This window comes from Lynx rufus, unplaced genomic scaffold, assembly GCF_022079265.1.
Source record: "Lynx rufus isolate CCGP_SWC_20201006 ecotype Redwood Valley unplaced genomic scaffold, mLynRuf1.p SCAF_22, whole genome shotgun sequence".
Classification (NCBI taxonomy): Eukaryota; Metazoa; Chordata; class Mammalia; order Carnivora; family Felidae; genus Lynx; species Lynx rufus.
Genome location: NW_025814837.1, coordinates 17,459,793 through 17,480,678, shown reverse-complemented (window position 1 = coordinate 17,480,678; position 20,886 = coordinate 17,459,793). Strand labels below are relative to the sequence as shown.

Here is a 20,886-nt window from a genome sequence, read left to right as displayed (position 1 = left end):
ATATTGATGAAACAGTAAAAGAAAATCACTGTTTTCATTGCTAGTACATTTGGTTGCCACTTAGAGTTAACTGTCAAGATGTATTTTACCTTACTTAATGATTATGCAAAGCCTGAAACATTTGTATATTCACATAGAAATTTTCTTATTTTGTAGTGCTAAGTGATATTGTTGAGTCATTTTGGAAGTGTGTGGGGAAATAGGTTCTGCTTACGTAAATGGGTTAGAAAAAAGCTTAGGGTGGGGTGCCTGGGTGGCTCAGTTGGTTAAGCGCCTGACTTTGGCTCAGGTCATGATCTTGCAGTTCATGAGTTCGAGCTCCATGTTTGGCTCTGTACTGACAGCTCACAGCCTGGAGCCTGCTTCGGATACTGTGTCTCCCTCTCTCTCTGCCCCTCCCCGGCTCACATTCTGTCTTTCTCTATCAAAAATGAATAAACATTAAATTAAAAAAAAAAAAAGAAAAAAGCTTAGGGTGGAAAGCCACCACCACGGGGCAAACGTACCTGAGGTTAGCTTGCGAGATACTCTAATGGGATCACGAATAACTTGTTGTATCACCTGCAGGAAATTACTTTCCATCTGATGCCAATATACTGTTGTACCTTGATCACAAACTCCACTTTCCCCTCAGACCCTTTGCTTCTGACACTGTTTAGTGTCTGATTGTTTATCTTATTGTTAATCTGACAATGATTAGTGTCTGATTGTTTTCTCCATGTCCAATTGTGTAAAATCTTTTCTTCACATTCACCATGTAAGTAATATCTTGTGAGCTCAATACATACGGAGACGAAACCCCTGTTCAGTACTCTCGTCTCTTCCCGGACATTAGCCTCTCTCGTATTCAATTCTGCATCTTCTCTCTTGCTGGACAAGAGAGAACTCCAGACTCATAGTCTGTGACAGAAGTGCACTGCCATTCTGTAGAAACCATTCAAGCTTTGTAAGCTGGTGTGGCTCTGTTTTGAATTTTGCTTCTTTCTAAGTGAATTGTCACAGAGATGTGCACCATCAGGCAGAATGGCCAAGCATCAAAGGCTGTGTGAAGAGCAGGCCAGGTTATAATTTTCCTTTTATAATAAAGGACAAAGGGCTTGCTCTTACTCGGCTGTTTTCTTATAGTGCTGATTTGATAATGGTGTTTTTTTTTTTTCCTCTAGGGTAACTATATCCTTTAATTATAAGGCCTCATTAGCTATTGTACTGTTTCATCCCCAGATATTTTTTTTCTTTTGCTCCTAAATGTTTCCAGTGACAGTAGGAAAATGATGTATGTGTTGATAGCTGAGAGCAGGTTTGTTTCTAAATATATGGGATTCATCCTAAGTAGTCATACCATGACTCATAACGTCTCCCTGAGGCATTCTTTCCAACGACCCCTTGCCACCCACGTTGTATCTCTTCTTAGCCATTATTTCTCTTCTTGTTAAGAGTTGTTGCTTATTTTGGAGAACAGTTGGGGCTTAATAACCTATGTTCTATGCTGCAACTTCTTACTCAACATGTATTCCTATGGAAGGTAGGCTTGCACAAAGAGATTGATTGCACCTCCCAAACTGGTCTGTAATCATGGCTTGGAGAAGACATATAGTCCATTGCAAGAAAAACACCATCAGCTCTCTCTAGAGATGGTTTGGCTGTTCACCAAGCATGGAATTCCTTTAGCTGAGGATAAAGCTGTTAAAAGGCTAATGTTGGGAGAAAAAAAAACAAACACACTGACTTCAGATTCACTCGAGATCAGGTTTCCGTGGGAGAAAGAGGAGTGCTGGCAATGTGCCCCTGGTGGAAAAAAGGATATATATTATGGGCTGGGCCAGTGCTTCTCAAACTTGAATGCACATCTGAGTCATCGATTCAAATAACATTTCTGACTCAGAGGTCTGCAGGCATGACCTTAGACTCTGCATTTCTGAGCTGCTTTCCAGTGATGTCACTGTTGCTGGCCGGTGGGCCACACTCTGAGCAGCAAGGGACTGGAGGACACCCTGCTTATTATCAGGTCTCCCTGGAAGCTGGAGAGCAAAGCGAAGGCTGACCTGGAAGCAGGGCGGGTGGTGGAGAAGAAGCCAGACCCCTGGTGCAAGATGAGGTCCGGGGGGAGCAGGCAAAATCTCCTAAAGGGGCTTGTGAATGATAACAGACACTATGCTAGGGACACAGTGACCCAGGGCTTGGGGCAGAGCGTCCTTGCAGCCAAGGAACTCTTTATATTCCTCCTGTTTCTGGCTTTCTTGAGCATGCTACACACAGGTGTTAGAAAATCAGGCTGTGCAGCAACTTCTGGCATGGGCCGAAGCACCCAGGGAGGAGAGACCCCCTTGAAGAAAGGAGCAAGCTCCCCAGCATTAGCCCTGTCGGGCCCTTAGCTGTCCCCAACAGCAAGATGGCTAATTGCATGGAAGCCCAGACAGATGTGGACTCAGTCGGCACTTGGTTCCTTACTCACAGTGTGAGTATAAACATGTTCTGCATCTTCTCCAGACTTCAGTTTCTGCATCTATGAAGCAGAGATAATATTAGTTCTAACGGACTAGGCTTATTGTAAAGACTACCGAAACATAAAAGCCTTAGTCCCTGGCACATCTAAATCCTCAGTAAATGCTAGTCTTGCCTCTTCCTTCTCCTTTTTCTTATTATTTTAGTAATTCTATTCGACCAGTCCTTGAAGGTGGCACCTTTTGATTTTTTTTTTTTCACTTGCTGCTGCAGCCACTTGTCCGTTTTTCCTATTTCTTGACCCTGCATTTCCTGACGCTCAGGGAACTAAGCCCAGCAGAGACAGACTTTCAGGTTCTGGGACTAAGCTGCAGCCCAAGTTGCAGAGCAAAGGCTCTGGAAACCCTGGGGTTTCCAGCTCAGTGAGCGGCACTTGGCTGGCCTTGAGCTGGCTTGGTGCCCCACTGCCCCACTGCCATCGGGCCACTGCGTCATACCTTAGCCGCTGGGTCCTCTCCATCCCCCTTCTCTTTCCCAGGCATTTGTGATGGGATTTCGAATTTCGACTCTGGTTCCAATGTGTGTGGTTTCCCCCCACACATCCAAGACATCCAAGCGGTTCTTGGACACTAGCTGGGTGTCCTACAATTCAACTCAATTTTGACACAGTCTTCCTGGAAATGGATAGCATCAGATCCCACAGGTTAAAGATTCAGTCCTACAAGACTGTGCCCCACCCCCACTTCAGACCCCAGTGGCAAGTCTAGGTTGTCATCTGTGCTTCTTTTTTAAAATCATTTTCTTTTCTTTTTTTTTTTTTAATGTTTATTGAGTTTTGAGAGAGTGCACATGCGTGTATGGGGGAGGGGCAGAAAGAGAAGGGGACTGAGGATCCCAAGCAGCCTCCCGCAAGCCCGATGTGGGGCTCGAACTCACAAACGGTAAGATCATGACCTGAGCCAAAACTGGACGCTCAACGGACTGAGCCATCCAGGTGCCCCATCACCTGTGCTTCTGACCTACCAGTTACAGATTGGAAGTTCCAGCAACTCCCTCTTCTGATTTGATTAATTTGCCAGATTGGCTCACCGAACTCAGAGAAACGTTTAATTTGCTAGATTACCAGTTTATTAGAAAAGGATAGAACTCAGGAACAGGTGGATGGAAGGAGATGCCTTGGACAAGTGTGTAGGAAAGGACATGGGGCTTCCATTCTCTCTCTCGGTGCGCCACTCTCCCCAAAGCCTCATGTGCTCACCCACCCTGAAGCTCTCTGAACTCTCTCCTTTTGGGTTTTTATGGAAGATCTATTACACAGGCATGACTGATTAAATCACTGGCCACTGGTGACAGATTGAACCTCCAGCCCCTTTTCCCTCTAGAAAGGTCGGGGGTGGGGGTGGGACTGGAAGGTCCAACCCTATAATCATGGGGTAAGTTACTCTGGCAGCTAGTCCCCACCCCTGGGTGACCTAGAGGCTTTCTGAGAAACCTCATTAATATAACAAAAGGCACATTTAGCTCTCTTATCATTTAGGAAATTCCGAGGGTTTTCGGAAGTGTGTGTCAGAAACGGGACAGGACCAAATATGTATTTCTTATACATTACAATACCATAGGATCCCTCCTATGTCTTCTGGGACTTCACATTCTTCTTGGGGAGTCAAATTCATGAAAAAGAATTAGTGTGCGTCCTGATAAGTATAACTACCATGGAGATGATGCTAGCAGGCCAGGTCTGGGGACCCAGAGGGCGCCCTGCGGGACCAGGCAAGAGGGTCCTTGGCTTTGCATAGGATAGAAATCAAATTTGAGCCAGCAGGAAGTGAGAGCAGAGTTTATTGAAGATATAGAGCAGATACAGATGGGGCTTCAGGGAGACTCAGGAAAGGAGCCTGAGTCTTGTCTTTGTTCAGGCTCTGGGGGTTTTTATTGAGGATTGTGGCCTGGTGTATGTGTCCTTTCAGGCATTCAGGAACCTGTTAGAACAAAGACAAAGGCCCAGGTGTTAGTCCTGGGAGTCAGGGGGGCTTGGCATTGAGATGTTTAGGCTGGTGGTCTGGAATGGCCTATGAGAGCTTTGGCTGGTCATTCTCACCTAATCCTTCCTTAGATGTTATCTATTCTAGAGAAATCATTAACTCCTGTCCCTTACAAGGAAGTCATACGCTATTTGCATTGTGAGGCGTGTAGAAAGGGGGGTCGGGGTGCACTTCCTAGCAAGAATCAAAGCAGGAACAGGAGCAAAAAGTAGATTTTTATGGAGTCCTTGTTTCCCTGTCTCAGAGGGCGAAAGCATCTTTGTTTGGTATATTTAGGGAAGATTTCACAAGGAAGCAGCCTTTCCATTAGTCATTCAAAGATAAATAGGTTGTCGGGCCAATATTGGCCCTGCTCATAGTGCAACCAACTGTCTTGGTTTTCTGGGGATCGAGATGTTTTCTGGGATGTAGGGTTTTCACCAGTGAAACTAAGACAGTGCCAGGCAAACCAGAATGGTTGGTCACGCCGACGAGTCCATCGTGATCATCTGTCTGGGCCTTAGAGTCTTGTTTTCTTTTAGCAGTTCTCTGAGAGCCTGTAGTCTGTGGTTGGGACCCTGACGTCAAATTCTAGAACATGGAGGGGCTCTCTGCCTGGAGTAGTGGATGGCTGTCAGAGTCTCTATCCTTTTGTCCTACTCTTGGTGTTGGGACTTTTCTTGATTACCCTCTTCTGGATGAGCCTGTCTTTAGGTCAGTGTTTCTCCAAGTTAGTCTTGAGTCCCTGTGCTCAGAAGGGGGACCCCTGCTTGGGAGTTAATGTCATCCTGAGATTCTTAATAATTTTATGTTTGAGTTTGTGTTTTGTAAGTGAAGTCCAATAGGACAATGGAGGATATGCTGGCTTATGGATCATCTTCCAGTCTGGACAGGTTCTTGGCCATCTGCTCCCCTAAGGCCTGGTGCTTCCATATCTCCTACCTTCTCTTCCTCCTCCCCGTCTCCTCCCTGCCGTCCTGGCTGGGGTCTGAGAGCAGGTGCATGGAGGTTTGGCTACATGCACACCACGCCAAGGAGGGGCATGGCAGGGCCACCCCTGTCTCAAGGCACTGGAGCCATGGGCAGCTTGACAAGAATGAGTCTCTTGCCCATCCTGCATCCAGGTATCAGGCACATTTCTGTGGGGAAATTCTAGTCGCTCAGGAGTCGCCCGTCTGTGTGGGTTGGGGTAGTGTGTCCATAGGAAGGGGAGATTGGCCTCTTGTCCTTGCCCAGAGCACAGTGTGGTGCGTTGTGTCAACCCAGCAGTTTTAGGGAGGAGGATCCTGGTGTGTACACAGCCAGTGGCAGGGCAAAGTCCCCTGGCGCCTGTGAGGGTCTGCTGTCACCTAGGGACGACCTTCTTGCCCAAGGGAGTCCAGCATTAAGTAGCAAATAAAAAATCATGATTGGCCAAGAAAGAAACTATGGAAGGAAGGAAAAAGTGTACTTTAGTAGTGTTAAAGGCACCTTTTTTCTTGCCTTTGTACAGGGGCTCGTGTGTTTTCCTTTTGCTTTAAACTCTGTTTCTAGGCCTCACTGCAGACCTACTGAATTAGAGTTTCTAGAATAGTATCCTGGGAATCTGCGTTTTCAGATGCTCCCCAGCTGCTTCTAATGCACACCTAATTTTGAGAGCGCTGCAGTATCCTACCGTCCCCCAGCGTGGCTGAATGTCCAGAGTTGAACACTTCTTCTCTCTGGTAGAGTTGCCTTTTGTGTCCACCGTGGGTGGTGTGGGCAAAAGGAGAGAGAACTCAATTCCTCTGAAGTCTCAGCTTCTACCATTGACTTCCAACCTAGCAGGGGCTGTGGGGCCAAATTGGTAGGACCCAGGGTCCTGTAAGCATCAGCACCTCTGCATTTCTAGCTTGCCAGGATGTCCAGTAGAGCTGCGCTTGGCCATGTCTTTGAAGGGAAGCATGGTCCTGGGACCCGACTTGGTGTGTGATGCACCCTGTTCCCTCCCTGCCTCAGTGGTGTTCCAGATAGTAGGGGCTCTATTGGTTGTCCCCATGTGAGGAGGGTGTAGAGCCGAGTCCACCCTCAAGAGACGTCTGGCGTGAGTGAGATGCAGATTTAATCCCTGAGATTCTCTGTTGATTGTCAGCTGCAGTGTAACCAGTCAATTGACTGTCACCATTCTAATGAGTGTGACTGTGTGTACATGGGCACGAATACGTGTATGTATTCATACATGCGTATATATATTCACACACGCATGTATGTATACATATATACACACGTATACTTTGTATAAATGTGCTGTGACATCTGGTTTGATGTCTTCCATATTCACGTACTTTATATTTTTTGAAAGTGCATTGAGACTGTATGTGTGTCCATTTCTTTGCGTCTGACCACTACGGCAGGGTTGGTGTTTGTACAGTCATTAGTGAGATGGTCTTTCACATTCATTTAATTAATGGAATGTTGCCTTAGGGGAAATCATATAAAAGTATAAATGAGGTGTGTGCTAAAAGCTACATCAGGTATTTAGAACTCGTGTTGCATTTTTCCCCCAGAAAAAAAAACATGTTATAAAAAGGACTTCCTGAGCGATGTCTTAAAAACCAATAACCCTTGTGTAGCTAAAATGGCTGTCACGTGCCATGTTTGCAAGATGGGATGGCATTAACGTTATGGTATAATCCTCCCTTTCTGTGTAGCTTTTGGGGTACAGGGACAAAAGGTGCCTTGGGTTAGGGAGAGGCTTCTGGAAGGAAGAGCAGGAAGGGGAAGGGAGTGGGTAGGGGTGGACCCATGGGAAGTGAGAGAGGGAGTGGGTCATCATGTGGAGGTTTGATGATGGAACTTGGGGCTCTACCCACCCTCCACCCTCAGACCCACCTTTCTAGAATGCCTAGTCACTCACCCCACCTACCATCTTCAGACTCAGACCTCATTCCCGTGAGGTGGTGGTTGGCATTGAGTGGGATGGGTCCTGTGGGCATGGAAGGTGTCCCCACCGACCACTCCCCCACCGCAGTCCCCTTCTCTGCCAGCGTGCTGGGTGGAGTATCATTGCTCTCACATTCACCTGGAGCCCATTAGCTCGGGGCCACTGGCTCCGGTTTCTCGGTTTAACCTACATCTGCCGTGGCTGTGTCTGGTCACCCTGCCCTCTTCCCTCAGGTTCCACCCCACATCCTGTCTGGGGTAGGCTTGAATCCCTGCTTAAATTCCTAACTGTGTCTCGCCTGGAGTTGGATTTCAGAAAACTGACCCAAGGTTACTGACTCTGGCAGATGCTGAGATGGGCACAGAACCCACTTTTCCTGATAGCCGTCAGGCGTGGAGCCTGTCCACACTCCATCTGCTGCCCACCACCTCCCTTCACCCCATTGCACTCTGACCCTTCACACCTAGGCCTCTGCCTACCCTGCAGCTTCACAATGTGCCATACATTTGTCTGGCTATGAAAGTGCTTGCTCTGGTCCGCAGGAGCCAGGGCATTTGAGTGGGATCCTTTGGGACACAAGAGGCCATCTCGTGTCCAGATCTGAGAGCTCAGCCAAGAGGCACCATTTCCATACAGCGAAGGTGACTTTGAGCTGTCCCGTTTTATGCCAAGTAAGTGCAATCCTTAGGGTTTGGGCCGCCTACCAGCCCCACCCTCATCCAGGCAAAGTGCGGGCGCTGCCCTGACCTAAGCTACGTGTAGCCAGAGGATTCCTGTTGCAGTTCCTGAGTGGGCAGGATAATCAGACACCCATCCTGTATTCACTAGGTCATGAGCACTCTAGCTATGAATATTTATTTAGTTATCCTGTAAGGAGTGTTTTAAAGGAAAAACAGGATGCTCCAGAAAGCATAAAATACAGAGGACTCACTAGAGAGAAGGCTTCGCTGAGACCCATGGATTAAAGAGGAATTAGCAGGCTCTGGGGGGGCTGGGATCAGGCTTCACTGGGTCCTGCTGAGTTGAGAAGGAGGTGAGGTCTTTCAGGTGGTGATGGAGCAGATAGTTGTAATGTGGGTCTGAAGTTTCCATGAATGTCTGGGCTAGAGAAATAAATACCGAGAGTCATGGTATGATGTGGGGATAGTGTTGTATGAGTGAGGAAAGACTGAGATCTAACCCTGGGTGAGCTGGGAGTGAGTGAGAGGTGAGCAACAGACAAGACAGTGCATACTCTTACAAGAAGTACTCTGTGAGGGGAGGAGGGGGTTTGGATGGAAGGAGAAGCTTTTCCTGACTTTGAGATGGAGGAGACTTTAAAGGCTGATGGGAAGGCTACAGCAGAAGGCAGGAGGGGACCCAGAGTCCTGAGGAAGGGATTGGCTTTAGACAAGAAGAGGCTCCTCCCTCCATTGGTCCAGAGGGAAAAAGAAGATGTGTAGTTGCAAATGGCTCATAGATTTGCAAAGGGAAGGGAAGGCAGTCCCTTTCTGGTAGTTCTCATTTTCCCTGTGAAAGAGAAGAGGTCACCTCTGAGAGTGGAAGGAGCACAGGTGAAGTAGCGGGAGGGGTTTTCGAGAGCACGGAGAATCAGGCTCAGAGAATGGGCAGAAGCAGAGGTTTCGCACGGTCTGACCCATAGGCGGGTCTGCAAAGGACACAGCTGTGGCCGAATGCCACTTGCGGCAGCAGGTACTGATGAACAGTCAGCCCTGAGTCTGGACTCTGGACTCAGTACACCTGTGCTGGGGTCTGCAACTATCCCTAGAAGCCAGATGGTACTGCCATCTTTGTTGCTTCCAGAAAGAATTCTCCATTGTCTGTGCCCCTACCTCTTTGTATCACTTGCTCTAGGAGTAAAATCTTGGAAGGAGACTTCTGATTAGCTGAGCCCGGGTCATGTACTTGTATTGCCTTACCTGCCACAGGAGTCAGGAAGCTGGCATTTTCAGCTTCTAAGGTTGGAAGGTGCATTCCGTTCCCAGCCCCAGATTCATAAGGTGGGAAGGGCATTCAGGTCCTCAAAAGTCTCAATAAACATAAGACAAATGCCTGTGACGTGGCTGCCTCTCCACTGGTACTCTGGACGGCAGGTCCCAGACACCCGGGAAGCAGCGTCCTCACCCGGGACTGGCTGTGATCTTTCTCAGGGTGGAGATGATGCCGCTGCACATGCATGGCCTCTTCCTTTATTTGGGCTTGTTGTTGTGACAACGAGGAAAATGTCTCTTTACATTCTCCACACACCTCAGCTGGTGGTACCATCCCCTTGGAGAACCACACCAGGGGATTTAGTGTTCAGGAGGTAAAGACCACTTTTGGCCAAAGGATGAGTTCTAAGAATATTTAATCTGTAGCCCAGCTGGTCTGAAATGACATGTCAGCTTAAAGTTCATTCTGTTATTCTTAAGTTCATGTAATAAAATCTAGGTGACCACCATTACGCTCTACAGACACTTACAACTGTTGTCGAAAAGGTTTCTGAGGTGCCCTGTCATCAGGAAGATCGTTGGATACACAGCCAAAAGGATAATTTTAGCCTTAGGTAAAACTATGATCTAGCCATGGTTGGTGAGCTTAAGAAAGAAGTAACAGAGGAAAAGGGAATAAGATAGCCCATAAGAGTAGGAAAGGACCATTATGAGTGCAGGCCCAAAATGTTACAACTCTCTAGGTAGAAAGATATTTGTCAAGAGGAAGAGACTGGGACATTCTGGAGGGTGTGATCTTTTTTTTTTTTTAATTAAAAAAATTTTTTTTTATTTGAGAAAGAGAGAAGAAAATGAGCAGGGGAGGGGCAGAGAGAGAGAGATAGAGAGAGGATCCCAAGTAGGCTCCACACTTACCTCACAGCCTGACGCGGAGCTTGATCCTATGACTCGGAGATCATAACCTGAGCTGAAATCAAGAGTTGGAAGCTCAACCGACTGAGCCACCCAGGTGCCCCAAGGAGGGTGTGATCTTCTTTATGAAAAATGACAGTCACATAGTTTGGAATCTGATTGAAGAGAAATCACCATGACTGAGAAATATTTTGTTGAAGCCTGATATAAGCCATTTATAGAGATCAACCTATTTTTAGGAATCACTGAGTCTAAAAAATTTTAACCAGATTCAAGGAAGAGTTTGATGACTTAGTCTTTGGTAATTAACATTGCATTAGTGAAACCTCTTTGCCTTGAAAGATCCTGACTGTGTAATTTCCCTTGTTCTGTATAGTTTGTCAGACAAATTCTTAGGCTGCTTTTCAGTTCAGTGAGTGAACCAAATGCCACGGACAATTTTCTTACAGAAAACTCCCTGAGTTTTACAGGGAGAATCAGGCCCTAGACAAAAAAAAAAAAAAAAAAAAAAAAAATTTCGGACAGTTAGAGTAACCAGAGCAGGATAAAATATAAGGTGTTACTAGGAAATTGGACCCAGAGTTCTTAGATTCCAGGGGGCTTCAGCTTATTTAAAACCACCACCATTTTGTAAATTGTTACTTGTAGATAAAATGTTCCTGAGCAACATATGCTAGTCTCAAATTCTGCACTTTGAGTCTACTTGGGGAATAATGCTTAAAGTCCACAAGGACTGAAAATCCCGCTCTATGGCATTAATCATTTTTTTCTCCAGAGTTAAGAACTCATCAGAAATAAGATATAGATGCAAGTGTTTGACCTTTTCTCTATCTTTCAATTTTTTTTCTTGAAATCTTCCATTAAAAAAATAGTAGGCTTGTCATTTTCCAAGTTATTGGAGTGTTCCAAATCTTTAGACTCAATTTTGCTTTAGGGTTGCTATTTCTCAGGCTACTGTGGTTATTTTTAATGAGGAAATGAGAGACTTGATTCTTCTCTCCTTTCCACTTTCTACCCCTGTCTTTGCCTCCTGCTGACTGGAATTTTAATTCCTTAAAAAGAACCCAGGGAAACATGGTTGTTGGTATTTAAACCCTGGGCAGGCTGTCATGTGGGATAAAGACTGGAGATCTGTGTTACTCCAAGGCAGGGGAAGTGGACTTAGGAGAGAAAGTTTTTGACAAAACACCATGGAAAGATAATGGCTGGAACTTGTCAGCGATGCTGTGGGTTTCCTCTCAAAAAGAGATTCTTGGGTGAAGGTTCTTAACCTGGGTGAGAAGTTGACCTAGGGACCTCTTGAGTCCCTTCCTGTAAGTTTCTGAAATGATCCACGTTCTCTCCTCACAGGTGAGCAGGTGCTTCTGGGAGACAGTAAGAGGCACGGAGGGACAAAGTGACTTTTCTCCTGAGCACAGTCTTTTTGATGGTGCCAGAGACTGGGTTTTTCAGCCCCAGGTGATGATAAACTTACAAGAAAGGGGTGACTTTGTTTTGCCATTGGCAGATGTGTTCTTTGGACCATGATTAAAAGGATCCTTTTTTCAGGCCAGCTGAGTTGTGTTTTCATCATTGGCCTTGATTGTTTTATGAGGATTATATTTCATTTTGTAAGACGTTCTCAAACAAGGTTACCAAAATAGAGTTTAATTTCACTCGATCTGCATTTTTCCTTCGCAATTAACATTTTTGTCTATAGAATTAGCTCCATAGATAAGTTTTCTAAATGGGCACCAGACATAGAAGAAGTTTAATGGTTTCGTTCCATATTTTGGGCCTTACTTTTCCTAACTTGTATTCGTATTTTTACATGGAGAGTGGGAATGTTTATAATTTAGCTAATAGAAACTAAATGTTTGAAGGTGCCTCTTCACAGGTTACTGATTAATGACAAAGGTAAAAAGATAATGATGGGGGAAATCTGGTGGACACCTCATTAGACAGAGGATCAAACATAGCATCACTGATAATAGGACCACCTGGCATCTTGTGCCCCCTGGCGTGATGCCATGAGAAGAAAGGTAATGCAAGAAGTAGTCTTGCCAAAATGCTTAATCAGATCATGAGAAAATAACCAGGCAAATTCAGATTGTGGACCCTTCTGTGACAGAAAGGACGTGGACTCTTCTTAATGCCAATGTCAGGAAAGACAAAAACCATGGGGGGGACTGCTCTAGGTTATAGGACACAAAAGACTTAATAGATACATGGTGCATGTAATCCTGGATTGGAATCCCAATGGTTATTGTTAGGAGAATCAGGGAAATTTGAATATGGATAGTGTGTTAGATAATGTTTTTGTACAAATGGTAAAAATTTCTTAGACATCAAAATGTTGAGAGTGTGTAGAAAAGTCCATGTTCTTGGGATATACCTGCTGAAATAGTTAGAGGTGAAGCATAATGATGTCTGAAACTTACTTGCAAAGATTCAAACACAGAGTGTGTGTATGTGTGTGCATGTGTGTGTGTGTGTGCGTGTGCACATGCAGAAAGAGCATACGTGAGAGAGAGCACAAGTATGGCAAAATGTTAACGTTTTGTGCATCCGATGAAAAACATATTGATGTCCATTGTACCATTCTTTGAGCTTTCCTGGAGGGTTGAAAATCAGGCAAAATAAAACGTTGGAAAAGTGAATTAGAAATTTTGCTCCACTTTGTGGAGCAATATGCTTATCAAATTCTAAAGCTGTTCGAGCAGACTAATTTCACATCACAAAATTAAGACTTTTGGTGGAGGGTGTGCTATCTAGTTGAGTGAGAAGCTAATTCCAGATATGACTTTAGATACATTTGCATAGCATTTTGCAATTTCACGTGTCCCATTTATTAATTTCATTTCAATTCAACAACATTTATTAAGCACCTATTCTGAGGATACAGGAGTGATTAAGGCACAAATGTGGGAACAACAGATGAAAGTGAATATATGCCACAGAGCATGATAGGTGCTCTTTTAGATGAGAACATAAACTTTGTATGACATGGATGTTATTGCTTCTTATTTACTTAACAAATATTTTTTATGATCATTTTATGTTACTATTTTATGGGCGAGGACATAAAATCTCAGAGTGGTTCAGGGAGGTGCTTAGAGTCACGTGCCCAGCAGGTGGCAAGGCAAAGGATTCAGTGCAGGGGGTTGGTTCTCCTGTACCCTTAGCAGTCCACTGGGCTTGGGCACTAGCTAGAACACTTGGGGATTCACCTCTGCCTCCTGAACTTGGAGGCAGCTACACAACTTTAATATCCATCCGTCCATGCATCTATCCACAGTATTTATTGAACATGTACTACGTGGCCATCTGGGAAGGCCCTGAAATCATGGGCTGTAGTGAGCTGGAATCTCAGAGGCTTCAGAATGGTGAGCATTGGCAGAGAAGCAAAGGTCAGATGATGCCATCTTGTCTCACCTGCTCACTTTAAAGGCGTTTGAAGTCAAAGTGCCTCACACTCTACCTATTATGTTACCTGCTTCTTTTAAAAAATTTTTTTTAACGTTTATTCATTTTTGAGAGACAGAGAGAGAGACAGAGCATGAGCGGGGAAGTGGCAGAGAGAGGGAGACACAGAATCTGAAACAGGCTCCAGGCTCTCAGCTGTCAGCACAGAGCCCAACGCGGGGCTCAAACTCACGAACTGCGAGATCATGACCTGAGCTGAAGTCAGACGCTCAACCGACTGAGCCACCCAGGCGCCCCTATTACCTGCTTCTTGAAACATTATTTAAAAGACTACTTTGTATCTCCAACTGATTGATCATGAAGTTCAAGCCCTCTGCAGCTCATTCCAAAATCACATGGAGAAAAGACTACAGCTCAGTTCTTCCTGGTCATTTCTTCCTCCTTATCTTTGACTCCCAAATATTATTTCTCTGAATTGCACAGCTCTGCCCCTGTTTTTCTGCTTCTAGAGCATTCATAGTCTGGCACTTTCTAGCCTCATGAAGGGCCCTTGTTTACGTCTGTGAATCTCATAAGTCACTCATGAATGCTTTGAAGAATTGTGAGTGATCAAGGAGCAAGCATAAGTAACTAATAATGGGAGTTTAACAGAAGGAGCCCTTTATTTATTTATTTATTTATTTATTTATTTATTTATTTATTTTTAATGTTTATTTTTGAGAGAGAGAGAGAGAGAGAGACAGTGTGAGCAGGGTAGGAACAGAGAGAGAGGGCGACACAGCATCTGAGGCAGGCTCCAGGCTCTGAGCTGTCCGCACAGAGCCTGATGTGGAGCTCGAACTCACAAGCTGTGAGATGATGACCTGAGCTGAAGTTGGACGCTTAACCAACTGAGCCACCCAGGCACCCCTGGAAGGAGCCATTTAAAAGGCATGTGATTTTAAATCATCAAGTAAAAAAAAAAAAAAAATTCATACCTGTTGGCTTGATTTGAATGAACCGAGCTGCAAACCCACTTTGGGGACCACTCACTTTGCCTTGCAGTGACATTTTGAATCTCAGAGGACATTTGCTGCAGAGCTGGAGTTCTCAGCGAGAATTGACTGCAGGTTACACAGCGGTGGTGGTGATAGAGAAACCATAGGGTCTGGTCATGCAGATGGGGTCAGAAGAAACAAAGGGCACCCTAGCAACAGTTGGGGCACTTAGACATGCGTTGAGGAACCTCAGAAACCAGTTCCTAAGATGAAAATGGAAGGGATGTCCCATCCCATGGGCACTGGAAGACGAGTTGGTAGGATCAGTAGGCTTATTAAATTAGAGTGGGTGGCAGGCTTCCAAAGGTTGGCAGGTGGTGGGGGGAAGCACACTGAGGCATGTCTGCACTGGCTCCTCGATTTGGAATTTTTAACTGCTGTGCTTGCTTCAGAGGGAGCACAATCCAGGTCAAATCCAATGAAATCCAAATCAGAAAGAGGGAGAACAATCCAGAAAGAAAGGAGACATTACCTTGGAACAGGATGAAGTGAAACAAGAAGAATATCCCTTCTGAGCCACTGAGACTGTTTTATTTATTTGGAGTTTTCAGTAGCAGAAAGTGCAGCTTTGGAAAAACCAATGCACTCAAATAATCCTTGAGATGTATTATAACATAGCTCCCCATCTCCAGGCTCCCTATAATGGAATCTTAGGGTGATTGGCAATAATGGTATTTGGAAGTTTTCTGATAATTTACTCCCTCTAGGATGAAACAGGTCAACTATTAAGTACCTCTTAGGTTCAATGGCTTAGCTAATGATCAGTGAGTAGAGTACACATAGGCTCAGGATTTTAGGCCTAGAATACTTGGACATGTTACTTAACTTCTTAAGAGAGAATGTTTGTGAGGTGTCTCACGTAGTACCTGGAACATAGTAACTGTTAGATCATAAACTATTAAGTAAATATGTTGTTCTTTGCGGTGTGTGTGTGTGTGTGCTATGATTGTGGAATTTTGAGGGAAGAGGTTAAGAATGCTTTGAATGATTCCTGTATCCAAAAATGTTTCCTTTATATCCTATCTTACTCGTGTCTAAAGGCGGTCTTACTTTGATGTGGTCTAAGAGATATGCAAATAGTTTTCAGGGAAATACATTTGTAGTGATTTTCCAAACTTGGAGTTCTGGGATTTCCTCTGAATTTCTTCACTATGTAATAATGGTATGTGTCTTTTGGAAATTATTTCTATCTTTAGAATCTATTATGGTTTTCAGAATACCTTACAATTCGTAATCAGTTTTTCTCCATGAGGTTGGATCATTTATTTCCAAGGATCAGTAAATAATCTGGGAGCATTAATCTGAGCCAGTGAAGCGGCTTTTTCTCAAGATCAAAGAACAAGTGTTTGGGACAGAACTGGCTGAATTTAGGGTTTTCTGTCATTGGTGTGACAATTCTTCCTTCTGCAGAGAATAAGCCAAGGGGCTTCTTAGGGCAAAGGGTAACCTCTGTGACCAAGAGCAGTGGTTCTCACAGTATGGCTTAGAACACTTTGAGGTCCCCAAGACCTTTCAGGAGGTCCACAAGCTTTGAGATCCTCCCCTTTCCCATAACAGATCTATGTGAAGCCAGATTTTCTTTAAATCAATCAAAACAATACAGAAGCAGTGTGAGAATCCAAATGTCTTCTATTAATGCACACATTTAAAGAGGCTTTAAAAATGTACAGTGAAGCCACTACTCTCTGTACAGTTTTTAAGTTTTGGAAAAGGTAGTAATTTTTTTTTATAAAAATATGGTGTTTATGTTAACATGTAGTGGGTTTATTATTATTTTAAGTGAATTGGCAATAGATTTTTCAATTTTCTCTGCTTTTATATTTAATATGGGTACATTACCAAGAGATATAACCCATATAAACAAAAGCTTTTAGAGGTTCTCAATAACTGTAAGAAGTGTGCATGGGTCCTGAGACTAAAATTTGAAAACCATTGTCCCAAAGATTTTGGCTTCTAGTACCAGGTTTGGAGCATTTACAACTAGTTGCTAGTTCTAAGACTTTTTTTTTTTTTTAAGATTTATTTTTGAGAGAGAGAAAGAGAGAGAGAGAGAGAGAGGGAGGCAGAGTACTAGTGGGGGAGGGGCAGAGAGAGGGAGACACAGAATCTGAAGCAGGCTTCAGGCTCTGAGCTGTCAGCACAGAGCCCAATGTGGGGCTCGAACTCATGAGCCTTCGAGCCCTGAGATCATGACCTGAGCTGGAGTCAGCTGCTCAACCAACTGAACCACCCAGGCACCCCTAGACTTTTTAATTTTTTTAAATATGTGACTCTTACCATATCATTGTATGTAAAAAAATATAAAGAGGAAACCCCCTTATTTTGTCCCTAAGAAATGAAAGGATCTCACAAAGTCTGAGTACTGCCTCTTTCTCTAACTAGACACACTCATTGTTCAAATTTCTCTATTGGCTAGTTAATAAGGTGGGGGAATCCTCTTCTGAGAGTCACTGTTGGCTCTGTTACTTGGGGTCAGGGAGTGAGGGGGGTGGAGAGCATGGGGGGGTAGAGAGAATCCTCGTTCATTGACATGTTAACATATTTAACACCTGTGTTTATTGTCATATCAGGCTCTTTGGGAAATACATAGACTTTCAGGGTTCAAAATCCAAGCCATATAAGTTTTCAGGGAAGGGTAAGAATAGATTTGCAAGGATGCCTGAGGTCCATCGTGGGAGGCATGTTGCGATTCATCAGGGGGAGGGCAAAGAAAGGACCAAAGTCTCCCCGTGTCTCTTCCATACTTATGCATGGTTCTGGCCATGGGCAAAAGAGTAATGAGGATGAATGAGAAAATCAAAAAGAGGGAGAACAATCCAGAAAAAAGGAGACAGTGGAGATGATGCAGGGGAAGGAGGTACTATTACTCTACCAAAGAGTTGCTTTGCTCTCAGTTCTGCAGCTGTGAGCTCTCCAAGACCTGGAACCAGGGGCCATGGCACTCCTGGGAGACACTCTGGGCTGTACTGTTGGTTCTTGGTCCTGGGAGAGCTTAGCACAAGATGGTTGTTTCTTGATATAAGATTTTTCGAAGATACAGGCTTTAAGATACTGTGTAGACTTGTTAAAAATCAAGGATGAAATGAATAAGGTGTGACAAAGATTCATGTATAGATCTGGTGGAGAAAGAAAAATGATGATTTGGTTTTGAACACCATAAGCTTGAGAGTCTGCACTGAGACAGAGTTGCCCTATAGGCAGTTATAAATAGGATCTGGATCTTGGGAGAGGGGTGGCTCGATGTGTTTCCTTGGATCAGCATCACATAGAGATGGTCAAGGTTGTATAATAACTGTATCTCCTTTGCTTTATCAGCTTTTCCATGTGGCCTATATTATAATCAAATTTGCAAATTCTCCTCGCCCTGATCTTTGGGTCTTGGAAAGATCTGTAGACTTTGGAAGCACCTACTCACCTTGGCAATATTTTGCTCGTAAGTAACCTTGCTTATGACTATGTTATGAGGGACTTTAATTATTTGCAACAGATCAACACTGGATTTAACTAGAAAATTAGTCTCTCAGTTTGGCTACTTAGGGACGGGTCAATTTTAACTTTCTGGTTTACTCTCAGAACATTCTTGTTACTCAAGCATGCATGCATTAATTCCAAGGATACACATGCAGAACTGAGGTTGAAATGCCTCTTATGATAAACCTTTTACCACTGTTTAGGAAGAAGCAGTGTACCTGTAACTGGGCCATAGCTCCAGTCCTTTTCCTTTTATGTAGAATTAGGGACTAAGTTTCATCTTCATGGATGCTGCATCTCACATTATTTACCTTGACCCTGTTATCTTCAACTAATGAAGAGTGTCAGTGTCTCTGAACCCTATGATGAATTGAGGCGGATAGAAATTTTGCTTACAAAGTCACTGGGCTTTCCATGAATGCTCCTTAGAGGGTAAACTTGCCTAATGAGGAGCGAGGAGTTAGAACCACATCTCCACACATTTCTGTTGGAAGTAAGTGGCCTGACATGGCTTGGTATTTTCTTTCATGAATTAAAAACTTTAGTTTAAGCTTTTGTCTAAAAACCTTAAATGTTTCTCTGTTCTTTCCTTCTGACGGATTTTCTTAAGAAAACGTAAGATTTCTTTACTTTTTTTATTATTTTTAAAAATGTTTATTTATTTTGAGAGCGAGAGAGAGGAAGAGAGAGAGAATCTCAAGCAGGCTCCATGCTGTCAGTACAGAGCCCGACATGGGGCTTGATCCCACGAACCATGACCTGAGCCCAAATCAAGAGTCAGAGGCTCCACCAACCCAGCCACCTAGACGCCCTGGATGCATAAGATTTCTTAAGAGATTTACAATAAGATCATAATATTTTATTTTATAGTGTTAAAATCTTTTATTCCTAGACTCTAAAGTAGATTGTTTGGAACAATTTGGGCAGAATGCAAATATGGCTATCAGCCAAGATGATGATGTACTTTGTACTACTGAATATTCCCGGATTGTACCTTTGGAAAATGGTGAGGTAAGTCGATACGGGAGGATGGGAGAGATAAGACTCAGAAATGAACATGAGGATATAAAAGTTTCCATAACTGTGAAACTTGCACTTTCAACATCTAACATAGGTCATGATGGAAACCAGAACTTGGAACTAACTAGTAAAGAATTCACACTGCAGACTCCCAGAATGAGTTGGGTTGGAAATTCCTTTTTTTTTTTTTTTAAATTGAGGTATAATTGACATTGGAAGTTCTATTTGAGGTCTCAAATTCTTTGGAAGTCAGGACTCTGGATTCAAGGCTCACAGGTCTTGAACTGTCTTTTCTGGTGGAATGTTGAAAAAGTGGGTTGCTGGTGATTGAGGTGAAGACCCCTCCCACTGCTTCACAAATAAATATCCCCTGTAAGAGTGAGGAGATGAAGGGTAGGTGATACCATGAATCCCTGGTCCTTCTGGGCAGGGTGAGAATCATCCATAAGGGAGAAAAGAATTGCTGTCCCTTTGGAGTTGCATTTGGTCCTAGTGAAGCCAGCTAGGCCATTGTTATGGGAGATGGGAAAATAGAATGGGGAAAATTGGAGAAGAATTCCCTGGAAAGTGAGGCCATCATGAGCATGAAATGAGTTTTCAAATGAACTTTTTTTTTTTTAAGTTTATTTATTTTGAGAGAGAGGGAGAGAGGGCGCATGTGCGTGGATGCAAGCACATGCTTGTGAGTGGGGGAAGGGCAGAGAGAGAGGGAGAGAGAATCCCAAGCAGGCTCTGCATGGTCATCCGTTGTTGTGAAGCCTGATGCGGGGCTAGATCTCACAAACCAGGAGATCATGACCTGAGCTAAAATCAAGAGTAGGATGCTTAGCTAACTGAACCACCCAGGTGCCCCTCAAATGAGCTTCTTTAAGGATGCCAGTCTCCCTGTTTTAGGTGGAGAGATCTTTCTTGAGCAACTCTATCCAGTATCTTCCAATGGCTGATGAGTGGTTCCTGTCTCTTATTGTTGGCACTTGGACTTCATCACTTCAGGCTTTAAAACCAAACCTGGGTTTTGTATAGATCTTTTTGTCCTTTCCACAGTCAACTCTATATCCAGAGACTTCCTTTCTTCAACCTCATTTAGGTTTTTAGGTAACTTGAGCTTTGTTTCTTCAATGCAACCAAAAGTTGTTTTCTTATATTTATAGATTTTAAGATTTATAGATTTATAGATTATATTTATATTTTCAACATTTCATAGTATTACAACCCCCTAACTACACTGATAGAACAAAGGGTTTGAAAATGAAATGGTAACAATTTTTGAGAGCCCAGGTTTTAAGGAGAGATAGCCAGAATTTGGAACTGGAAATGGGAAGGAAAGACAAAACTAGCAATGATATTTTTAGACGTAAACAAGACCCAAGACCACCTACAAACTCTAATGGCTCAAAGAAACCAAACTAAAAAAAAAAAAAACAAATGTTATTTTTAGTTACTTGTGGCTGTATTTTCATGAAAGGACTTTTTTCCCTTCTGTGTGTGACTATTTTAGATTGTGGTGTCCTTGATAAATGGTCGACCAGGTGCAAAAAATTTTACTTTCTCTCACACCCTGAGGGAGTTCACAAAGGCTACAAACATCCGCCTGTGCTTTCTCCGAACCAACACCCTTCTTGGACACCTCATTTCCAAAGCACAGAGAGATCCAACCGTCACTCGGCGGGTGAGTAGTGTTTCTAAGTGCCTACAGAACAGTTTCTGTTACCTTTTTTTTTTTTTTTGCTTATCAAATTAACTGC

At 43.8% G+C, this 20,886-nt stretch overlaps 1 protein-coding gene across 1 annotated transcript in view; it reads left to right on the top strand.

The window, feature by feature from the left end:
- Positions 1-20,886, top strand: part of LAMA3 (laminin subunit alpha 3) — a 274,852-nt gene that overhangs the window by 55,426 nt on the left and 198,540 nt on the right. The window contains exons 3-5 of the mRNA XM_047087081.1: positions 17,966-18,083; positions 19,014-19,132; positions 20,640-20,810. Of these exons, the coding sequence (XP_046943037.1) occupies positions 17,966-18,083; positions 19,014-19,132; positions 20,640-20,810 (408 nt within the window). The remainder of the gene's footprint in view (positions 1-17,965; positions 18,084-19,013; positions 19,133-20,639; positions 20,811-20,886) is intronic.